Here is a 19,756-nt window from a genome sequence, read left to right on the forward strand (position 1 = left end):
GCCCACCCTTTGGAATACGTCATCATCAAGGCGTGTGTGCGCTTCCTTTTCAAGAGTTCTGTCTGAAGCTAGTTGTTGTGTGTGTAGCCCGTAGTTGTATGCTACGGTAGCTAAATTAGCTGGCTACCTGCTTTTCACAACTGGATAAATAATCATTGTTGGACACTATCGTTGGACTGGAGTCCGTCTTGTGGAGAGGTAGCAAGAAAACTCAACTTCCTGTACTTTTGAGCCACCGTCTAGCTAAAATAAACAAGCGAGCTAACCATCTAACGTTAACTAACAGTTAGCTAGCTAGCTAGTTAGCCAAGTATGTAACACCAGTTAACTAGATTCATGTCGAAATCGCTACTAATATTCCTCAGAAGACAATGTAGCGTCTGTATAGCATATCGTTGTATATTTTCTCAGCTCTCTCAACAATTTGTCTGACTACATGAATTTTGTTGATCACCAGTGTTTGATGGAAACAGTTACTCTAGCATTACTCATAGAGCTTTATATGTGACATGTCTTCAAATGTGTTGCCAGCTGACTATAATTAGTTGTCATAACTATTTAATAAAAACTAATTAAAGTTGTGTCTTATGTTGTTTTGTCTTAGATCATGGCAGATTTCTCGGTGAGTTTAAATGACTGCACTGTTACCCATTATTTTATGGTGATTTGATTACATGGTAGCTAATGGTTATTTACTTATTTTATGCTGTTTTGATTAAATGATAGCTAATGGTTATTTACTATTTGAATGGACTACTTTATTTTCATTAGCTTTTGAAGTAGTTTATGAAAAACAATTGTTATTTTATTGTAGAGAGAGCAAGAAAAGTCATCTGCCCTCTCTCTTTCGCTTTAGCTGGCAGATGCCATAGTGGACGATGTCCCGGGCCAGGCAAGCAAAACAGGAAACACTAACCCCTCTGCCCCTGCCAACAACCCTCCTCCTGCTACAAACCCAGGCTGGCCCGGTTCAGCCCCCGGAGCTCCGACCCAGCCCTCTGTTCCGGGTGAGTTTCCTGGGGGACCGTCTGGCCCGGGGGCACCAGGGCAGTTTCCTGGAGGTCAGGGACCGTTCCCCTCTGGTCCTGGAGCACCAGGGCAATACCCCGGACCTCCTTCAGCACCTGGTGGGTTCCCACCAGGTCCTGGGATACCTGGACAATATCCATCTGGACCAGGGGCTCCAGGGCAGTTCCCCTCTGGCCCTGGAGCTCCTGGGCAGTTCCCAGGGCAGTACCCACCTGAAGGAGCTCCAGGACAGCTACCTGGAGCCCCCGTTCCATACCCAACTGGACCGTTTCATTCAGGCCCCGGAGCTCCCCCTGGGCCTTATCCTAATGTGCCTTTCCCAGGCGGTCAGCCAGGAGGAGGGAATGGGATGTACGGACCGGGTGGCCCAGGTGCCTTCCCCCCTGCAGCCGGTCCAGGCGCTTTCCCTGGATTCCCTGGTGGAGCGTTTCCTCCGGTCCCCCCTGGATCATGGGGACCACCTGGCGGCGGAGGTTTCCCTCCAGCCCCTGGCCCCTTTGCTCCAGCACCCATGGGGCCATATGGTGGGCCTTCCGCTCCTGGAGGCATGCTGGTGGGTATTAATACTGTTTAAAACAACAATACATTTGGCTTGCTTGCTGCATTTCTTGGCAGATGTTCTTGCTCTAGTGACAGTGGAGCATCTTCTTACTTGGTGTGGCTGTCTCTGGGATTCAGGGTGGGGAATAACCAGCAGCCACCAGCTAAATGCTGCTAAATTTCTAGCTGTTGCTGGTAAGTTCATCTACTCTACCAGCCACTTTAGCAGGTAACCAGCCATCATATAGATGTCCTATTCTGTTCTAATATTAGTTTGCTTCTAAAATAGTGAATGTGACTGATCATTTTGGTGTGTACCTGCCACTGAGGCTGGTGGACAAAAAAAGTTTGTTTCCTTTCCTGTTGGGATTCTCTGCAGGGTGTTGAGTCTTCGGTGAGGGCTGCATTTCTTGGGCTCAGCGGGGGTGCAAAGCAAAAAAAAATTAAGCAGAAACAACAACAAAAAATGAATATTTAGTCATCAAAACTGTATTCTTGTCTTTCAGCCCAGATATAATCCACCATATTTTTGAAAGCAATGAAATCAACTTTTCAGTCGGACAAGGACATCACCTGCAGAATCAACTTATGGTTTGATTAGGCGACATGGAAATGTACCAAGACTGAATACATGGAGTTAGAGGTTTAGTGTTAGATCTGCCTGGGGATCTGATGCTGTTTCAGTCAAGTGCAATATGATTTTTCCACTTTACTTTTTACTCTACAAAGGCACATTTATTTTTGTAATAATAACAATAATGATACACACCTCACACTAATAAAATCATAAATTGTATATTCCCACTTTCCCCACATTAATTTGTAACTTCTGTACATGATTGCATTAAAAAAAAAAATCTCATTTGTTTTCTGTCATTGTGGTTTGAATTCAGTTTTATTTTGTTATGGCCTTGTACATGTAAAAGATGAAAATGCTCCAGCTTGTTTATTAGCTTTTTCACTCGTTATCTTTGGCTAATCACAGTGACTTGCATAAGAGAGTGCAGAACTAAACTAAGGAGACGATGACTCACTGGGGTGTTGGAGTAGGAATGTGGGCGAGGTCCAACATTTGAATAGTGTTCAACTTAAGCTTTTCCTCTCTTTTTTTTTTCGATGATTTGACGCATACAGCCCTAGTTTAGACTATTGGTGATTAAATTTGATTTTTTTTTTTTTTTTTAACATTTCTACTTCTGCCCACCCTGGAATATTATAAACAGGGTAAACACTATTTGCATCTTCTGTATTTTGCGTAATATATTAGTCATATGGATAAAATTAACACTTATTTCAAAATAAACTACCGTAGTAAATGTAGTGATCTGAAACTGAAATATTTCTTGCAGATGGTGCCCCATGATCTCCCACTTCATGCTGGAATTATGCCCCGACTTTTAATCACAATAGTTGGGGAGCCCGTTCCCGGAGGAGACAGGTATTTATTTATTTCAGTATTCATCCTTTAATTCTGCTGCAAAGATGTCAGTGATACTTCAACATAACTCAAGCCCTAATAACCACCCTGCATCCATCCTAACTGTTCAAAGGACACGGCAAAAGCAATATTTCACATTGGTTAAACATCTTCACTTTTTAAGCACACATACATAAAACATCATGAACAATCAGTCACCCATACTCACCACCAGTTACTTTCATTTAGTCTAAAAGTCACACTACTAACTCGTATACAAACATGGAAAAGTAGACTTAGGTGATATTTTTTCATTTTGGGTCCTACTTTTGCTATTATTTATATTGCTGCTTTCTGCTGTTGATATTGCTAATTATTGCTATTGTTGATGATGAAAGCTGTGAAAAAAGCCTGAGTGTCTAGAAGCCAATGCTTAAGGTTGACTGCTCTTGTACTTCTACAGAAGCCTGTGTTCTACAAAGTGAAATTCTGTTGAAATCTGTTATTTTTCCACCTTTTATGCCACATTAAGACTGAATGAATACTTTCTCAATGCAGGATGGTGTATGAACGTTTTGCTGTCAGCAGCCAGCTCTCAGTTCTCAGTCTCATTGGACTTTTATTTGCAGGTTCCAGGTTGACTTCATCAAAGGACCAGACGTCGTCTTTCACTTCAATCCTCGGTTTCCTGAGCAGACGATTGTCCGAAACTCCAATCTAGGTGGATGTTGGGGACCAGAGGAGCGGGAAGGAGGCTTCCCGTTCGCTCCGGGCCGCCGTTTTGAGGTAGAGTTACTGGAACTGTAGCCAACACTTTAAAACTCACAAGCTTAGGGTGGTTGATACATAATTGAGCCTAGGCCTGTGCTGATATGACAATTTCATAGTACAATTAGCCAAAATTATCTCAATATACAGTATTATCCCCATAATTTTGAACAAGATGAAAACCTTAAAAACAGTACTATAATATGCTTCAATTGCTTAAAAACTAATTTATCATATCAATCACAAGACATTTCTCTTTTTTAAATATGTTTTAATGGAAGACTGTAGAACATATGTAAATTATTTATGTAAAATATTGACTTTTTGCATTTGTTATTCAGCCTCCCAACAACCTCAGCGGTTATTGCAGTGGTAATAAAAATTAGGGGCGGTGTCATTTTTTACCACGATATATATCCTAGTAATACAGGTTATTGTCCCATCCCTAATTGATGGGACAATAATTGCTCTTCTATTTGCTTTCAATGTAAATGTTGAGTCTCGGGCATCAGACCATTTGAGGCAAACTCCGAAGCAGGATTTCCAAATTGTCAATCAACTGAGTGCTGATTGCTACTGGATCAGTGGGGAGTGGAGAGAGGAGAGAGGATGGGTTTAGTGTGTTAGTCTTCCTGGTTTCCTTCAGACTTAACTGCCGCGGCTTTATTTTGCATAGTCTTTTTCCTAAAATTTTAATGAGATTTAGGAGCTCTCGAGGTCAAGGAACACGCGACCCTTCAACATCATCAAGCTGCATTACCTAAGATGGCCCAGCCAGTCCTGACATTTTCTATCTATCTCCCTCAGCAGGTGGAAAAAGTACTCAAATCCTTTACTTAAGTAAAAGTAGCAATACCGTAATGGAAAAATACTCCATTAAAATAAAACTCCTCCATTCAAAACTGAACTTAAGTAAAAGTCTAGAAGTATTAGAAGTAAAATGTACTTAAGTATCGAAAGTAAAAGTACTCATTCTGAATAATGGAGTGTTAAATTATTGATGCATTAATAAGAAGTATTTTAATGTTGTAGGTGGTCCAGGTGGCGCCAGGTCCTAACTACTCCATACTTTAAACTCTTATATTTTATAAGCTTATTGTATGTTTTACATGTAAAACCTTATTCTGCCATCAGATAAATGTAGTGGAATATATTTATCTGATGACAATATAAGTGCAATATTTCCCTATGAAATGTAGTGGAGTCTCACAAAATGGAAAATACTCAAGTAAAGTGCCAGTACCTCAAAATTGTACTTAAGTGCTTGAGTAAAGTGTACTCAGCTGATTTCCCACCTCTGCTCTCCCTGCAGCTGAAGATCCTTGTGGAAGAGGACATGTTTAAAGTAGCGGTGGACGGCACCCACCTGCTGGAGTACGAGCACAGGGTGGGGGGGCTGGAGGAGGTCACCCTGCTGCGGGTGACGGGAGACGTCACCCTCTACAGCACCGCCCCCAGCATGATCTGACTCCCACACACACACACACACACACACACACACACACACACACAGACACACACACGCCGCCGTAGAGGAGACCTAGGTCACACCTTACCACTGTATTTGAAAACCCTTTCAGATACTTTTGATGCGATTGATGGAGCTTGCAAGGCACATAGTCAGCAAAGTGCAATCTCAGCCTACCTGGCACTTATTCATCAAAGCACAAATTGGCAGATTCACCCAGGTCTGATACACTACAACGCATTCGTTCTCTTCTTTTCTTGTTTTTTTTTTTTTTTTTTTTTCTGGTAGAAGTCTCGATTTGTAGCCACTCACAATCCAATATATTTCATGATTTAACAGTATCTAAGGTAGTCAGTGAGATGAAGTGCGGCTAAAGCAGTTAATGTTTTAGGGGGAATACTAATTTATACCTAATGAAAAGATTGTAGGCCAAATGGAAAAGTGCGATGTGTCCTAAACATTTCATATATTTTCCATAGTATGCTGTATTTTGTTTATTTGTATTATTGTTTTATTCTGCTGTCCTATATATTATCACCATCTTGATAAGCCTTTATGTTTGTGGTGCATGAGAGTGTGTTGCTGAAAATCAATTTCCTTTTGACTTGTCTTATTTCACTGCTGGGCGGCCCCCCTTAATGATTTGAACCCGAGCCTCACTGGCCTGTAAATATAGGCTGTTGATGAAGTTTTTAGAATTATTTATATACCAAGTTTTGAACCCCGCCTTTCCTTTTCTTCAGTATTAATCCTCATCTGTAGTCTTCTGACTGGAGGGTCAGCGTCACGTTTTACTAAATCTGATTTCATGTTGAAGTCAAGTCTAATGCTAATTACAAAAGTAAAGGCTCAAATGTCAAAACAAAACAAAACAAAACAACTAAACAGTGGGAAAGGGGAAGGGTAAGTGCTCTGATTTGTTGCCAAAGATAACAGTGGTACAGTATTTTGAGATGATACGCTTATAAATAAAGGAGCAACAAACAAATAATGTGTGATAATATTGTTTTGATTCACAATATTGTGTACCTACTTTTCTGTGGGCTTCGGCTGTCTGAGCACATATTAAAGATCGGTTTGCTCTCTTTCCTTATCTTAATCAATAGCAGGGAAAACCAGTCATCTTATCATTTGTCTAAGACAGTGGTTGAGAAGGTTTCAGGGTGTCAACAAAAAAATTAGAAATCTGTTTTTTATTCCCTAGAAATGCATACTATGAGAGAATGAATATGAGATATTTCACTTTCTACAACACAGACAATTAAGGAATTAAATCAGATTTAATAATAACAATCCTCTCAGTTTGGGGTCCCTGAGACAAAACCTTAGCATGAAAAAGTCTGGGGTGTAACTTCATTCTCTCATGTGCATCCATGCCGCTTTCTGATTCAAAGGTCGGCCTGAAATCCCGTTTTATCGCATTAGAGGGCAGCACAACCACAAATCCACATTTTCAACTGTGTGTGCCAGAGGAAGCAGGCACGGAATCGAAAGTCCTGAATGAGTTCACCTTCAGATAAATAGTTTGTCCCCCCCCCAAAAAAAAACAAAACACAGGACTTTTGACATCAGCTGGCCTCTTGACAAAATGAATGGATCACTGCACTCTGCAGCCAAGGTGATGGACATAAAACTGAAGCGAGGACCCGCAGGTAAGAGGGAATATACACCTTCAAGGAAATGGCACAGCTAGCTAGCAGATGAGGTACAATATGTTGCTGGCTAGCTAGCTACGTAGCACAGTAATTAACGTAACGCTAACGAGCCTCTGAAGCTTGTAGCCTCACTGAAGCTAACCAGAAAGCTAAATTGCGTCTCAGAAATAACCACGGCACATTTCAGCCTGGGTTATGGTCTGCTAAAGTGGAGGAGGGAGTTGTGAAAACCGACTGGGAACTAGCAGCTAATTAGCAAACTCTGATATAACTGTTACACACTTTCCAACAGCTACAGAGTATTTTAAAGTGCTAGGCCTGTCAGACTGTAACTGCCAATTTTCTTAAGCCAAATCAATGGCGCTGGAGAGTCAGGATTACTTTTTTTTTTTAGCTTTAGCTTCCTTCTAATTACAAGTGAGAGAGTAATGGCTGCTAAACCCTGGGTGCTTGTTATGTAATATTTTATGACATGAGGGGTTGGTGACATTAAACTGGATGTCAGTATTGTGTTGGAATGATTCCTCTTGTACTTTGATCCACTGAGATAAAATACTATGTAGGAATCTGCAGCTCCTGCCACAGTAAACAATGCAATCCAATACTTACTGTATTTCACTCTAAAACTGACTCCTCACTGTCCTGTTTATCTGTTTTGATTTCTCAGGCTTGGGGTTCAATATAGTCGGGGGAGTGGACCAGCAGTATGTTATGAATGACAGTGGCATATATGTGTCCAAAATTAAAGAAGATGGAGCAGCAGCTTTGGATGGGAGACTCAAAGAAGGAGACAAGATCCTGGCGGTAAATGTTGACTCCCACTTTGTGATTTTTTTGACCATCTGTGTTTGTCACTTCAAAGATATTTTCACACTTGACACACGTGTTATTCCGTTGCTTATCCACTGATTGAATTGAATAATGTTATTGATGAGTGTTTTTTGGGTTGTGTAGATTAATGGAGTCAAACTTGAGGATCGGACGCACAGTGCTGCAGTCGAGCTGTTTCGGACCGCAGGGGAAGACGTGGAGCTCCGTGTTCAGCAGAAGGTAGATATGATCCCTATCTCTATTAATATATACATTTTTAATTGCCTTTTTGAACTCTTCTTATAACATCTGTTTGTTTGATTGATTTGTTGATTGATTATCTGTGCTCTTTCGTTCTATTCACTCTGTTTGTGCTGCAGGTTGGCATTTTGTTAAGAAATGTGGGGTGCAATACAGTCGTTATTATAATTCGTAAACTTGTATTAGGAAACTCTTCACTTTGGCGGCCCCAAGCAGTAGTGAGCGATAGCTGTTTGAATTTTTGAGAGTTTGAAGGACTTCATCACCCAGAAATCATGCGATGTTAACATCAGTAAACTGTGCATTCCTCGACCCTAAATGTCTTCTTCTTATTGGCTGGTGGAAGTGGAGCTGGAGGGGTAATAATAGTTTTTGGCAACAGATTCAGTCATTGTTGGTGAGTCCTGCTTCCTCTGGACGGGGCGCTCACTCGTTGCTGCTTAGGACAGTGGTTCTCAACGTGGGGTCCAGGGACCACCAGGGGTCCTTGAGTGGGTTCCAGGGGGTCCCCAGCAAATTGATGAATTGTTAAAATTCAGCATTATTTCATTTAGTGAACACAATCAGAGAATGTAGAAGAATGACTGTTCTGATTATAGTTTCTCTGTTATCTCTCTACCTACAATACAGATAGTCATGGAATTCTGGACAAAATCTTATCTAACAATACAAATATTCTCAGATTTGGATCCAAGAGACAAAATCTCATCAAATGGGGGTACGTGGCCCTAATGTGGACTAAAGTAGGGGGTCCTTGATATGAAAAAGGCTGAGAATCACTGGTTTAGGAAACAGTGTTGTATTTCGCTCTCAAGTTTTGATTCATCACTTCCCCGAGAAGATTTCCTGCCAGTGAAAATACCTGACACCAGAATTTAATTTGGGCAAAAAGGGAAAATCTGCGGCGTCTCTATTAAAGGAGATGGGGCACTCCTCTCTACTGCAGCCCCAATGTGTGTTTTCAGCTGATAAGATGGGTGAATTTTTACTTACCCAGTGCAGTTTTAATGTTATTCTGTTTTTTGTTTTTTTTATCTGTGTGTCTTGCAGTTGCCCCACATGAACGGACCCACAGGCTCAGGACCCGAGGGCGAATCCTCTGTCTCTCCTCTTGGAGTACTGGCTGCTGTCGTGGGAGCCGCTGCGCTCTTTGCATTCATTTACATGCGGTTCCAGCCACAACTTAGGAGGCACTTTTAACAATGCTGACGTTATCTGTATTTTTTTTTTTTAACACCAAAAAACTTTGCTGAAGGCCAAAGAATGAAGAGGGAACAAACTCTAAAAAAAAAAAAAAAAAAAAAAAAAGTAGACCTTATTTTTGGTAGGTGTTAATGTCACTGATGAGTTTCTCCATGTTCATGTGTATTGTGTGATAATCGTAGCTGTTTGACCCCCCCCCCATCCTATGCAAAATGTTGCTCTCGTACTACAGAGATTACTTTAATAGATAACTTTGAAGGATGTACTCATTACATTCCCACTGCTGGCTGAGCTGAGCTGAGCTCCTCTGCCTGTTTCAATAGGTTATACACAGCAGTAGTAGTAAATCTATGGGTCAGACTCACTCGAGCTTCCGGGTCTCTCTCTCTGGACACATTTCCAAACTGAAAGCCAGTGTTGTGTTCAGCCACTTGTAGGCCTCTCTCTCTCTCTCTCTACCTTCACGGCTGAATGGCAGGTCTGTCTTGAGGGGGGGGGGGGGCGATGTGAGAAGAACCCACTGTGTTTTCTGTCGCTAGTGGTCGAGGTTCACGTGGTCGGGCGGGATTTTCATTCTGCTCTATTGCACAGAACTGTGGAAGAAACGGCACGCTGTTGTGCTTCCTGTATATCAAGCTGTGGGATCGAAAAGGCTGCAGTTAATGTAAATGTAACGACTTGTATTTCATAATGGACTTTAGAGTGCCTTTTTTTGTCTATTCCAAGCAATAATCTTGTTGCTCCTTGTCATAATCAGAATGAAAATCCAGCCCGTTGTGTTTTTGTGTTTATCCTTTTTTTTTTTTTTCTCAGATATATCCATTAAGTCTGTCAACGCCCCGTTCTAATAACTAATTCATCTAAAGCACATTAGTCCAAACTTGCCAAACAGGATCGCTTTGAGTTTGGATATCATTGTAAAGTGTCACATGGTCTCTCAGGCTGAACCATTGAATCGATATTATGCAAACAAAGCATTCCTTATATTGTTTTATGGTGAGAGCAGTTTACTTTATGATTCTCTTGTCACACCTAAAGGCTCTTTGAGAAGAGATGTTACCATGTTTCTGTTGTGGGTTTTTCCGGCAAACCATTTTAACCATTCTCTAATTCTGTAATTTCACATTTCCGCCAGTGCTACTGTCATGCAGCTGCGTCACACCTTCTGCTGAGTCTTTTGTCTTGTGGGATGCATGTGTAAATTGGTCTATGTTATACAAAGGGAAATGCATTGTTCGTTTGGTGAAACATAACAGGTTTATGAGCTCCAGCCAAATGTTAAAGGACGAAAAGCTTAATACTGAGAAGCAGTTTTGAGCCACTCCGCTGAGAAGAGGAGGGTTTCTGAAAAATAATGTCTTGCTGTCAACAACTTTTTGCACTAACCGCCATCATGTAACTCATCCAGTAATTGCCATAGAACAGATGACTGTAAAGGTTTTGTGCGTGCTGGGAGTATTTGCCCATATTTCTTCTCTGTCGGTCCGCAGCATGTCTGTCTGTCATGTAAATGTCTCTGACTTTATGTGGCTCGATGTCTCTGTAAATACATTTCATGTCGCTCTGCTGACGGGGATTGTGAAGAAGTATACTTACAGTATGCCAAGAAAAACAGATCAGAAGCACTAAATTATGCAAATACTATGTGTTTGATGTCCAAGCACCTATTAAAATTCATGTTGAATTCGCCTTGTTTTTGCATTTTTATATATATATATATATATTTTTTTTTTTTTACTTCATTCATACATGCAGAAAAAGAAAACATACATTTAAGTAGTGGGAATCAGTGTTTAATAATGGCTTGATGAGAAGATATTCAAATAGTTTGTATGCTTTAGTGTAATAGATTTGCTGGGAGCCCAGATGTATCAAGTTGTACAGCGATTACCATAACTAAACCGGAAGTCAATACTGTAACTTCAAAATAAAAGCGCAACATGTATCGCTTGAATGGACAGTAAAAACCGTATCGAAATACTCAGTGGAATCATTGTATCCAACGGAGTAAAACGATAATGGAATAATAAACAAAGGAAAGGTTTGTATTATGATGCATGATATTTTCTGATTAAATAATCCATTGTGAGCAGGAAAATTTAAAGCTATAAAAAACTATATTTGATAACTTAAAGACAAAAAAAAAACAACCAACCAAGCGCTACCAACTCTGTCAAGCCCGCCACATTTAATAAGGTAACTTCCGGTCATAACTTTCAAAATAAAGGCCCTTTATCAGATGTGCTTTATTTTTGAGTAATGCAAAGCACAAAAGTGAAAATAAAGAAGACATTTAATGAAGAATCTGTCGTGAATTAAAATCAAATTGTTAGTTTTTCGTCCAAAAATTTCCTTTTCACGGCTCCCACCCACCACCACCTCTCTCATAAATCCTGTATCTCAGATCAGTTGTTGGAGGAGGATGTTGCCTCGGAGGCAGATATGATGTAATCAAATGCTTCACTCCCAATCAGAGAGCGAGAGGGACAGAGGGACAGAGAGAGAGAGAGAGAGGCTGTACCGGGGGAGCGCAGGCTGTAATAACGATACAGATGGATCACGGCTGGTTTAAAGTCTCTCTGAAATAAAACTAGAAACACGAATCGAGAGGATTGAGCAAACAGAAACCGGACTGAAAGGTGAATCATGCCGAGGCTCTCTCCCGACTGAAGATGTGGGATGCGGGCCACAACACCAGCCGGAGATGCTTGTGAACCCGACTTCATCAGCTGTAATTATGGCACCATCATCATCATCATCTTCTTCTTCTTCCTCCGTACCTGCGCTCCTGTTTGTTTCCCCCGCAACATCCTCGGTCTAAAATGGCTCGCACTCCGTCTCCATCGCTCGGCTCTGGTCGCCTTTTCGCCGTAGTGGCCGCCCATGATGAGAGGAGAGGAGGAGAGATATCGGCGATCTCCGCTTCAGATTTCAACACTTGTAGGCCCGATGTCCGCTCCGGATCAAGTTATCACCCCGGCCGCTTCTGATCTATTTTGAGTTTCTATGCTTTTCTGCAACCACAAGGCTTGTCAACACCGATTCCCCCCCCTCGCTGCAACAGATCTCTCTCCCCATTTATTTATTTTTTTGGAGATGGGCCGCGTCCAGTGCTGCAACTCGCTGGCCTCTGCCGGGATTTGAGTTTCATGCTTTTCTGATTTTATCCCACCATGCTTCTTTGACATCTCGCTAGTCTTCTGGGGTGTTTTTTTTTTTTTTTTGCTCTACCTCCCCCTGCTTTGGACATTTTCCCAGCTTTGGACATCCGCACACTCCTCCTCTTCCCAGGGGAATGAACAGCCTCCATCCCTTCAGCTCTCACTCATCCTGAAGCCCATGGTGTGATCCTGTGATCTAGGAGTTAAGAGGTGCTGACAACCTTAACGTCGAGGGCGGGACGTTTGCCTTTCCATCTCAGGACTAAATCATGGCCAATGAACCTGTCATCCTTAATGTGTATGATATGGTAAGGCACGGTCCATTTCACTGCACTGTATACATGAAAAGTCTCTTTTTATCTGTATTTTCCACATTATAAGATGACTGCAAACTAGACACCTGCACAGCAAGTGAACGCACCACTAGAATTAGCAGTTGCTCTAGACACCTGTTTGTGTTTCTGTTGCGCCCTTCACAGCTATTTTGATGTTTGAAAGAGCCCAATTGGACACACATATGGACATGAATACCAAGGCAACACAGGTGCCTTCACACCTAAAGCACTTGGACACGCATCTTGAAGCAGGAACAAACAAAAAAATCTGCTGCAATACCAAGAGAAGCAGAAGGTTGAATAGTTTGTATCCCCATCCGGTTCGCATTTTGAGGTGTGAGTGCAGCTTTGTGTGGGCTTATCTGGTTCGCTGCAGCCGCTGCATTGTGTTATGCAGCCAAAGTCTAGTTTATCTGCTCGACCAGACTTTATTTGGAGGTGTTATTGTGCTCAGGAAATCAAGTCGGCTTGTGAAATAGCAAGAGAGGCCGGTGAATTTTAGAATTGATGGCCTCTTGACAAAAAAAAATTGGTTTTGTGCCCTGACCACAGGCCTGCCTCCGCCCCCCCCTGACCTCTGTCACTGTGCCTACAGCTGGTCTCACATGATGCAGGCACACACACACACACACACACACACACACACACACACACAAACCCACACAGACCAGCAAAGGGGACAAGGGTCCTCATTCAGATGTGTGCCCACTGTCTGGCTTCACATGGGAACACACTGCTGAACGACATCCCATGTGAATATTACACAACATGTTGCTCCAAATCCTCAGAATCGCTCCATTTTTGGCATTTTTATATTTATATTTTGCGATGTGTTCATACTGAAGTAGAAGACTTTAGTTACAAAATGAGACATCCACAATTTGAAACTAGTGACTCCTGCTCTTACAAAACAACTGCATAAAACAAAGAAAATCTGTAGTTTTTAAAGAAAGTCCTTGGTTGGTTTATGGCAACACTTTTACAGACTGGAACCACTATAATATAGAGATGATCAACTTCATGATGTTTTTGTTTTGAGATTAACTCTTCAAATGTTTTATACTTTGGTTTAAGTTTTATATTTGGGAAAATGCATCAAGTATTTGAAAGTGTTCTCATCTTTTGGCTTTCAAGAGTCTTCACGGTTCAGTTAATGAATCAGTTCACTCCATACTTAGAGAAATTATATTAATACAGCAAAACAACAGTGATGCAGACGTGTTATCATCAACTGAGACTGTGTTTTGGCTAAGGAATTAGTCACACACACACACACATGCACACAAAGCCAGGTGTAATTTTGGACACTCCGCTCTCCCCTGATGTCTTCAAGCTGTCTCACAGACGAGGACCTGAGTGGAGCCGATAGTGACAGCTGCTTATGAAAAAAAAACCCAAAAAAAACTGTCTGATTAAATTGCAGTGTGGCTCTGCTCTGCTGTCCTGGGACTTAGCGGGTCATGCAGGGGCTGGGGGAGAGGGCGCGCCTGGAGAGGGAGCGATGAAGAGGGGCAGAGAGGGTCCGAGTCGGCCTTAAGGCTTAAATACCTTCCTGGGAATTAAACAGAGTCAGCAGAGTCTGAGTTATCTGCAGAGAGATGATGATGATGAGGAGTTGATCGTCTTCAATGTGAAATCAATGAGACTGGAAGATGTGTGCAGTGGTGCATGGCATATCTGCATAGCCAGGAGATTGCTGGAGACTAGAGACTGCATGGATCGTTACAGCGATGCAACGTGGATTCAGGAAGGAAGGAAGGAAGACGAGACGAGAAAGGAGGGCACAGTGTTGCAGAAATATGATTTATATCGGCCAATTTGTGACTGACAAAAGATCCAGGAACGCTGCCAGGACTTGTTTGTTTGTGCACTCAGGTGATTTGACAGGCAACTTGTCACCGTTTCAGCCCACTTGTCTCATTTAGGGTGCAGAATTTGCCCTCGTAATTTATTGTTTCCTATCAAGATGTGGCAGAGGCTGAGAAAGAAAGATTTTCCCTTTGTCAGAAGTCAGCCAACCAGGGTGGAGGTCACTGCAGAAACACGAGAAAGACTTTGTTGACATGAAGTGGGGTGGATATGCTTTTATTGTATCACTCGGAGACAGGAAACGTGTTCAATTATTAATAGGGGACAGCTGGGGGTGTGTGGAGAGCTTTTAACACGTTTCCTCGGGGGTGTCTGCAAGGGGACGGCAGGCTCAGATGGGGGACGGGGGTGGGGGGGGAATTATCTCCTGACTGTGTGCTGTAAAGGGCGGCAGGGCGGCTCAGTGGTCGGCTCTGTCATGAGTGTCATCTCACAGCAAGAAGGGCTTGAGTTAGATTCCCTGGCGCTTTCTGTACAGAGTTTGCATGTTGTTGGCCTGGATTTTCCTCCCACACTCCAAAGATACACAAGTCAGGTGGATTGGAGACTCTAAATTTGCCCTGTGAAGGACTGAAGACCATTTCAGGGTGTTTCCCCCGCTGTCTGCCCAGTGCATGATGGGATACCCCCCCCTCCGCTATGACCCTGAACAAGAATAAGCGGATAAAGACAATTAATTTTCGCTGTAACAGTGCAGGTTGTCCAAAGTTGCACAATTGTCAAGTACAGATGCAGAGAAGAAATCCAATGTTTTTTTTGGAAAACATGGACAATTATTCAACTTTAGATGGTTCAAGTGCATAAATGTTTTGATGTTGTCCACTTAAGCCAGAGAGAGCAGCCAGTGCTGGTGATTTATGAGTGTTTTATTTTACTACAAAGTCACTAGGGCTGCACAATTAGTTGTGTTTTAATTTTAATCACTCTCTACATTTAATAATCATAGAATTTTGGCATATTGGCAAATGTGAAACACTTAATTTAATCTAGAACATCCACTGAAGGTGAAAATAGCCAAGATGATGCTATAAGTGCAGTAAAATAATTTTGTTCCCCAAATTCCTCAAAGACTAATAATCCCAATGAATAATCATGATCATAACATCTGTCAAAATAATTGGGATTATCTCTTCAGCCATTATCATGCAGCCCCAGAAGTCACGGCAATCATTTTGTCTCCTGCCAAGTGTAATTTATTTAGCGAGGATACAAACAAAGTGTACAAAGTCTTTTTCCTGACAGATTAAATAAACACCATGCACAACACTTTATCTGTAGTCTGTGCAACAAGATTACACATCAAAGTATTTTCTGTTGAGCTGCTGCATCATTCCTTATCCGACATAATACTCAAAGTAAAAATAAGCCTCAATGCTTCCCTCTCTCTAACTCTCTCTCTCTCTCCCTCTCTGCAGTACTGGATAAACGAGTATACCTCCAATCTGGGTATTGGAGTCTTCCACTCAGGCATTGAGATTTATGGAAGAGGTAAGATGGAGGTTTCTATCTGTCCATGAGATCAAATTACAGTTTCTCAGAGCTCGTTCCCAGCAGGCCGAACTCGGACCCCGTCTATCACATCTGATCTAGAGACACACAGCTTTTTTTTTTTTTCACAGACATGAAGATGAACTGGTCTTAAAAATTGGATGTGGAATTTTATTCTTGATAATATGGCCCCCTTTCTCTGGGTTGAGTCATCACTGAGTCATCATGTATTGTGTGTGTTTCTGTGTGTGTGTGTGTGTATGTGTGAGAGAAAAAAGAGAGAGCGAGAATTAGAAACCAGCATGAAACTAGATCACTGGGAATTCCATTATGCCCTTGCAACCAGAAATATTGGCTCTGCGCACCGAGAAATATGATGACAGCGAAAATGTTGTCTTTACTAAGGCAGGAATTTGCACCTCCTTTAAAATCCAGCACAAATATATTGTGTTTGCTGCATATTTTTCATAATGGCCGCACAAATCAAGTGAGAATCTCCAAAATGTCTTTTCAGGAACAAAGAAAACAGCCTTATTTTAGCTTGACTATCATGATTTTTTGCTATCCACTGAAATGGTTTCATAAGACCAAGAGGTGGGAGTATTTTCTCAACCCATACAGGACGATGTGATCCTTCGATTGATGTTAAAACATCATGAAAATCAACAAAATTGGAGTCACAAGATTTTCACATGACAATAGTGATATCTCACCACATTTGTTTAAACATGTGGTATGAATTTATTTTTGTTCTGCATCAGTCGGAGCGCTGCACTCTCTCTCCTTCACTAGTTGTTACTCATTAACAGCTTGATTGCTTGCTCAAATACCAGGTACAGGATAGAAACACAAAGGTAACAATTCCTGTTGCAGGTAAATAAATTCTGTTTGACAATAGGGAACTTGAATTGCTAACTGTTAAAGGCACCCTATCCATTTTACTGTGCCCCTAGTGCTCCTTACTGCTTTCCATTGTACTGTTGTAAATACAGGGAAGCGAGGACTGTAATTAGTCAGGCCTAATGACATAAGTACAGTGTGGCAACGATTAATTACTTTCTTCTCTGTAATTACAATTGTTTAGCGCTTCCATTTGAATCGTTAACCTGTGTTTTGCATCTTTGTCCTCTGCCATGCAGAATTTGCATATGGAGGGCACCCGTACCCTTTCAGTGGCATCTTTGAAATAAACCCTGGGAACGCTGCTGAGCTTGGAGAGACATTCAAATTCAAGTGAGTGTACGCCACTTCACATACAATGCGCTCTGATGTTGCTAAATGTCAGTGGTAGAAATAGGCCCACTGACGACTGGATTTCTCTGTCCTTACACAGGGAGGCCATTGCTCTGGGTACCACAGACTTTACAGAGGAGGATATCGATAAAATCATGGAAGAACTAGGCAAAGAGTTCAAGGGCAATGCCTACCATCTAATGCACAAAAACTGCAACCACTTCTCCTCCTCGCTGTCTGAGGTCAGTCTGGGGAAGAGCTTCTCTGATACGATGTTTTTCACTCACATGTTTCTTATTTTCCTTCTGGAATGTAAGTATTGCACACAAATTAAGATACAAAACAAAGGAGGGTAATAATTATGAATAAGACAAAAAGATCCTATGGCTATTTATGCATACAGTACATTAGATGTATAGATATATACATATATACAGACCAATATGTATATATGTATATATCTATAAATCTAATGTACTGTATGTATAAATAGCCATATACATATATACAGACCAATATGTATGCCTACATTTGGCTTAGAAAATAAAAAAAAATGCAATACATCCACATAATCATATCTGCTGATTTAATCTCCCACTTCTTTCTTGCCATTTAGCAGTTTAATTATTCTGATAATACCTGCACCTTGATACCAGTTTTTAAAACGTATTGTCTACCAGTGTCCCACATTTGAGGAATCAAAACAACTGCAATATTACTAGTTATTTTTCAAATCATACACTTTGATACAGGGATGGGACGATATGCTTATCTCACGATACGATTCGTTACCCGACATGGGGTTCACGATTCAATACAACCACTATAAGATGTAATAAATAAAGGTTCAATGACAACTAAGTCTGACTGTACAGGATTATGTTTATTTCTGAGCCACAAATCTTTCTAGCGATGGCATTGGCTCGCTAGAATGTAAAAAAAAACTATGTTAAAATGTCATGACAAAGTGCAAATAATATAATTTGGATGTAGAGCTTGTGAAACTGTGATGGACAAGCCGTCTCCTTTGTGATTACAACAGCAGAATAAAATGGAGCAAATATCGCGATTCATTTTTCTGCCCCACGATACGTATCGTCACATTTTTGTGTTGCGATATATTAAATTTCGATATATCGTCCCATCCCTACTTTCATACCATCTTTTTCTTTTTCAGCTACTGTGTGGACGGGAAATCCCTCGCTGGGTGAACCGACTGGCGTACTTCAGCTCCTGCATCCCCTTCCTGCAGAGCTGCCTGCCGAAGGAGTGGCTGACCCCGGCCGCCCTGCAGAGCCACATCAGCCTCGGCCTCCACAAGGAGGAGCAGAACGAGTCGAGCGACGACGACCCTTCCTCCCCGTCGGGGGCGGCGGCCGCTGGATCCGGCTCGTCCCACAGCTGTCGCCACACGAGGGTCTGACCCACCCCCACCCCCCCCGCCCAACACACTGACCTCTGGACCTGCCGGCCGCCGCTGCAGTGGCCACAGTGGCATTAGCGGGCTTGAACAACCACCTGACCTCATACTGTTTGTCCTCTGAGTGAAGAGGCAGGAAAAGAAGACCTGCTGCCAGAGACTTCAGACCTGCAGAGGCGTCCCGTCCCATTCAAGGGCGGACAGGCTGACAGAGGCAAACTTCGACCGCAGTCCTAGGCAGCGAAGCGTGGCTCAGACTTGACCACGGCTACTTGTAGATCCGAAGTTTGTAGTACAGTATTATTAGTCTTTTTTCCATGAACTTTGAAACCTTTGTCAGCCTTCTTCCCTGCCCTGCCTCCAGAGCTGCTTTTGTAGAATAGATAGACACCTGAGACTACTGATAGTGATATTACCAGGAGTTGCTAACCTGCTAAATTTCAAGAAGTTCTTGTTCAATAACCTCGATGTGGCCTTCAGTTGATATTGTTGAATCTGCTTTCTTTGTGTGGAGCTTTAGTAGTTTACTTTGGCCATTTTTGAAGGTTAGGGGGAAAGGATTTTTTTTTTTATTATTATTTCTCAAGTCCGTTCTGAACTAGTGAAAATGTTGCACGTTGACAGAATTTGACAAAACAATGAACAACCAGACTAAACTGACACACCACACTTCCGATCATATCATTTAAGTATTTCATCTCATTTTCACTTTGGAGAAAATTAATCTAAACTGGGACCTATTTCTAAGATCAGCTGCCAGATAGCCTTGAGCAAATTATACTAAGGGAGGAAACTGTTCAATTTAAGAACTCACTTATGCTGTTCTCATGGCCTTGGGCAGCCCAGTCCCTATTTCTGAACATCAGTAATTTTATCTCAGAGATAGTAACAGAGAATCAAGCTGCTCCACTGACAGTGAACAAGTGGTTGACTTTGTGAACCAGTACAATCTTTGTCTAAGCTTTTATATCCAAACAATCTTTATACTACAGTATAGTGCTATAACTTCCAAACCAGGAAATGCACACTTCAGAGAACATTTCTGGGTGGGAACTGGTCTAATCACCTTTTCCATTTTTTCCACTTTGTTCTTAATGGA

General features: G+C 41.8%; 3 protein-coding genes across 4 annotated transcripts; all 3 read left to right on the forward strand.

Annotated features, from left to right (window-relative positions):
* Positions 1-9: 9 nt before the first annotated feature.
* lgals3a (lectin, galactoside binding soluble 3a) lies at positions 10-6,197 on the forward strand. Of its 2 annotated transcripts, XM_071524475.1 has the most exons (6): positions 10-198; positions 605-622; positions 857-1,582; positions 2,919-3,007; positions 3,616-3,772; positions 5,067-6,197. In XM_071524475.1, exons 2-6 carry the CDS (start codon positions 608-610, stop codon positions 5,220-5,222), a joined length of 1,143 nt encoding a protein of 380 aa, XP_071380576.1. In that variant the 5' UTR covers positions 10-198; positions 605-607; the 3' UTR covers positions 5,223-6,197. The 2 variants fall into 2 exon arrangements, with proteins under 2 accessions (XP_071380576.1, XP_071380577.1); XM_071524476.1 differs by lacking the exons at positions 2,919-3,007; positions 3,616-3,772; positions 5,067-6,197 and adding an exon at positions 2,076-2,886 and having other exon boundaries at positions 36-198.
* A 506-nt stretch (positions 6,198-6,703) lies between these two features.
* synj2bp (synaptojanin 2 binding protein) lies at positions 6,704-10,811 on the forward strand. Its single transcript, XM_071524528.1, has 4 exons — positions 6,704-6,874; positions 7,545-7,681; positions 7,832-7,927; positions 8,999-10,811. Exons 1-4 carry the CDS (start codon positions 6,811-6,813, stop codon positions 9,146-9,148), a joined length of 447 nt encoding a protein of 148 aa, XP_071380629.1. The 5' UTR covers positions 6,704-6,810; the 3' UTR covers positions 9,149-10,811.
* Positions 10,812-12,581: 1,770 nt separating this feature from the next.
* Positions 12,582-18,660, forward strand: LOC139648414 (deubiquitinase DESI2). Its single transcript, XM_071524530.1, has 5 exons — positions 12,582-12,620; positions 15,932-16,004; positions 17,144-17,237; positions 17,338-17,479; positions 18,415-18,660. The coding sequence occupies exons 1-5, from the start codon at positions 12,582-12,584 to the stop codon at positions 18,658-18,660; spliced, it is 594 nt and encodes a 197-aa protein (XP_071380631.1).
* The last annotated feature ends 1,096 nt before the right edge of the window (positions 18,661-19,756 follow it).

The sequence above is a fragment of the Centroberyx affinis genome, unplaced genomic scaffold (assembly GCF_046629955.1).
Source record: "Centroberyx affinis isolate AG114_WGS23_722 - 3 ecotype Tasmania unplaced genomic scaffold, CSIRO-AGI_Caff_v1 ptg001198l_1, whole genome shotgun sequence".
In the NCBI taxonomy this organism is placed as follows: Eukaryota; Metazoa; Chordata; class Actinopteri; order Beryciformes; family Berycidae; genus Centroberyx; species Centroberyx affinis.

Coding starts and splice junctions, on each gene's coding strand:
- lgals3a (XM_071524475.1), top strand. Junction 3,008..3,615: donor CCCGTTCCCGGAGGAGACAG/GTATTTATTTAT, acceptor TTTTATTTGCAG/GTTCCAGGTTGACTTCATCA. Junction 3,773..5,066: donor CTCCGGGCCGCCGTTTTGAG/GTAGAGTTACTG, acceptor CTCTCCCTGCAG/CTGAAGATCCTTGTGGAAGA.
- synj2bp (XM_071524528.1), top strand. CDS start 6,811: ATGAATGGATCACTGCACTCTGCAGCCAAGGTGATGGACATAAAACTG. Junction 6,875..7,544: donor ACTGAAGCGAGGACCCGCAG/GTAAGAGGGAAT, acceptor TTGATTTCTCAG/GCTTGGGGTTCAATATAGTC. Junction 7,928..8,998: donor AGCTCCGTGTTCAGCAGAAG/GTAGATATGATC, acceptor TGTGTCTTGCAG/TTGCCCCACATGAACGGACC.
- LOC139648414 (XM_071524530.1), top strand. CDS start 12,582: ATGGCCAATGAACCTGTCATCCTTAATGTGTATGATATG. Junction 12,621..15,931: donor TCCTTAATGTGTATGATATG/GTAAGGCACGGT, acceptor CCCTCTCTGCAG/TACTGGATAAACGAGTATAC. Junction 17,238..17,337: donor GGAGAGACATTCAAATTCAA/GTGAGTGTACGC, acceptor GTCCTTACACAG/GGAGGCCATTGCTCTGGGTA.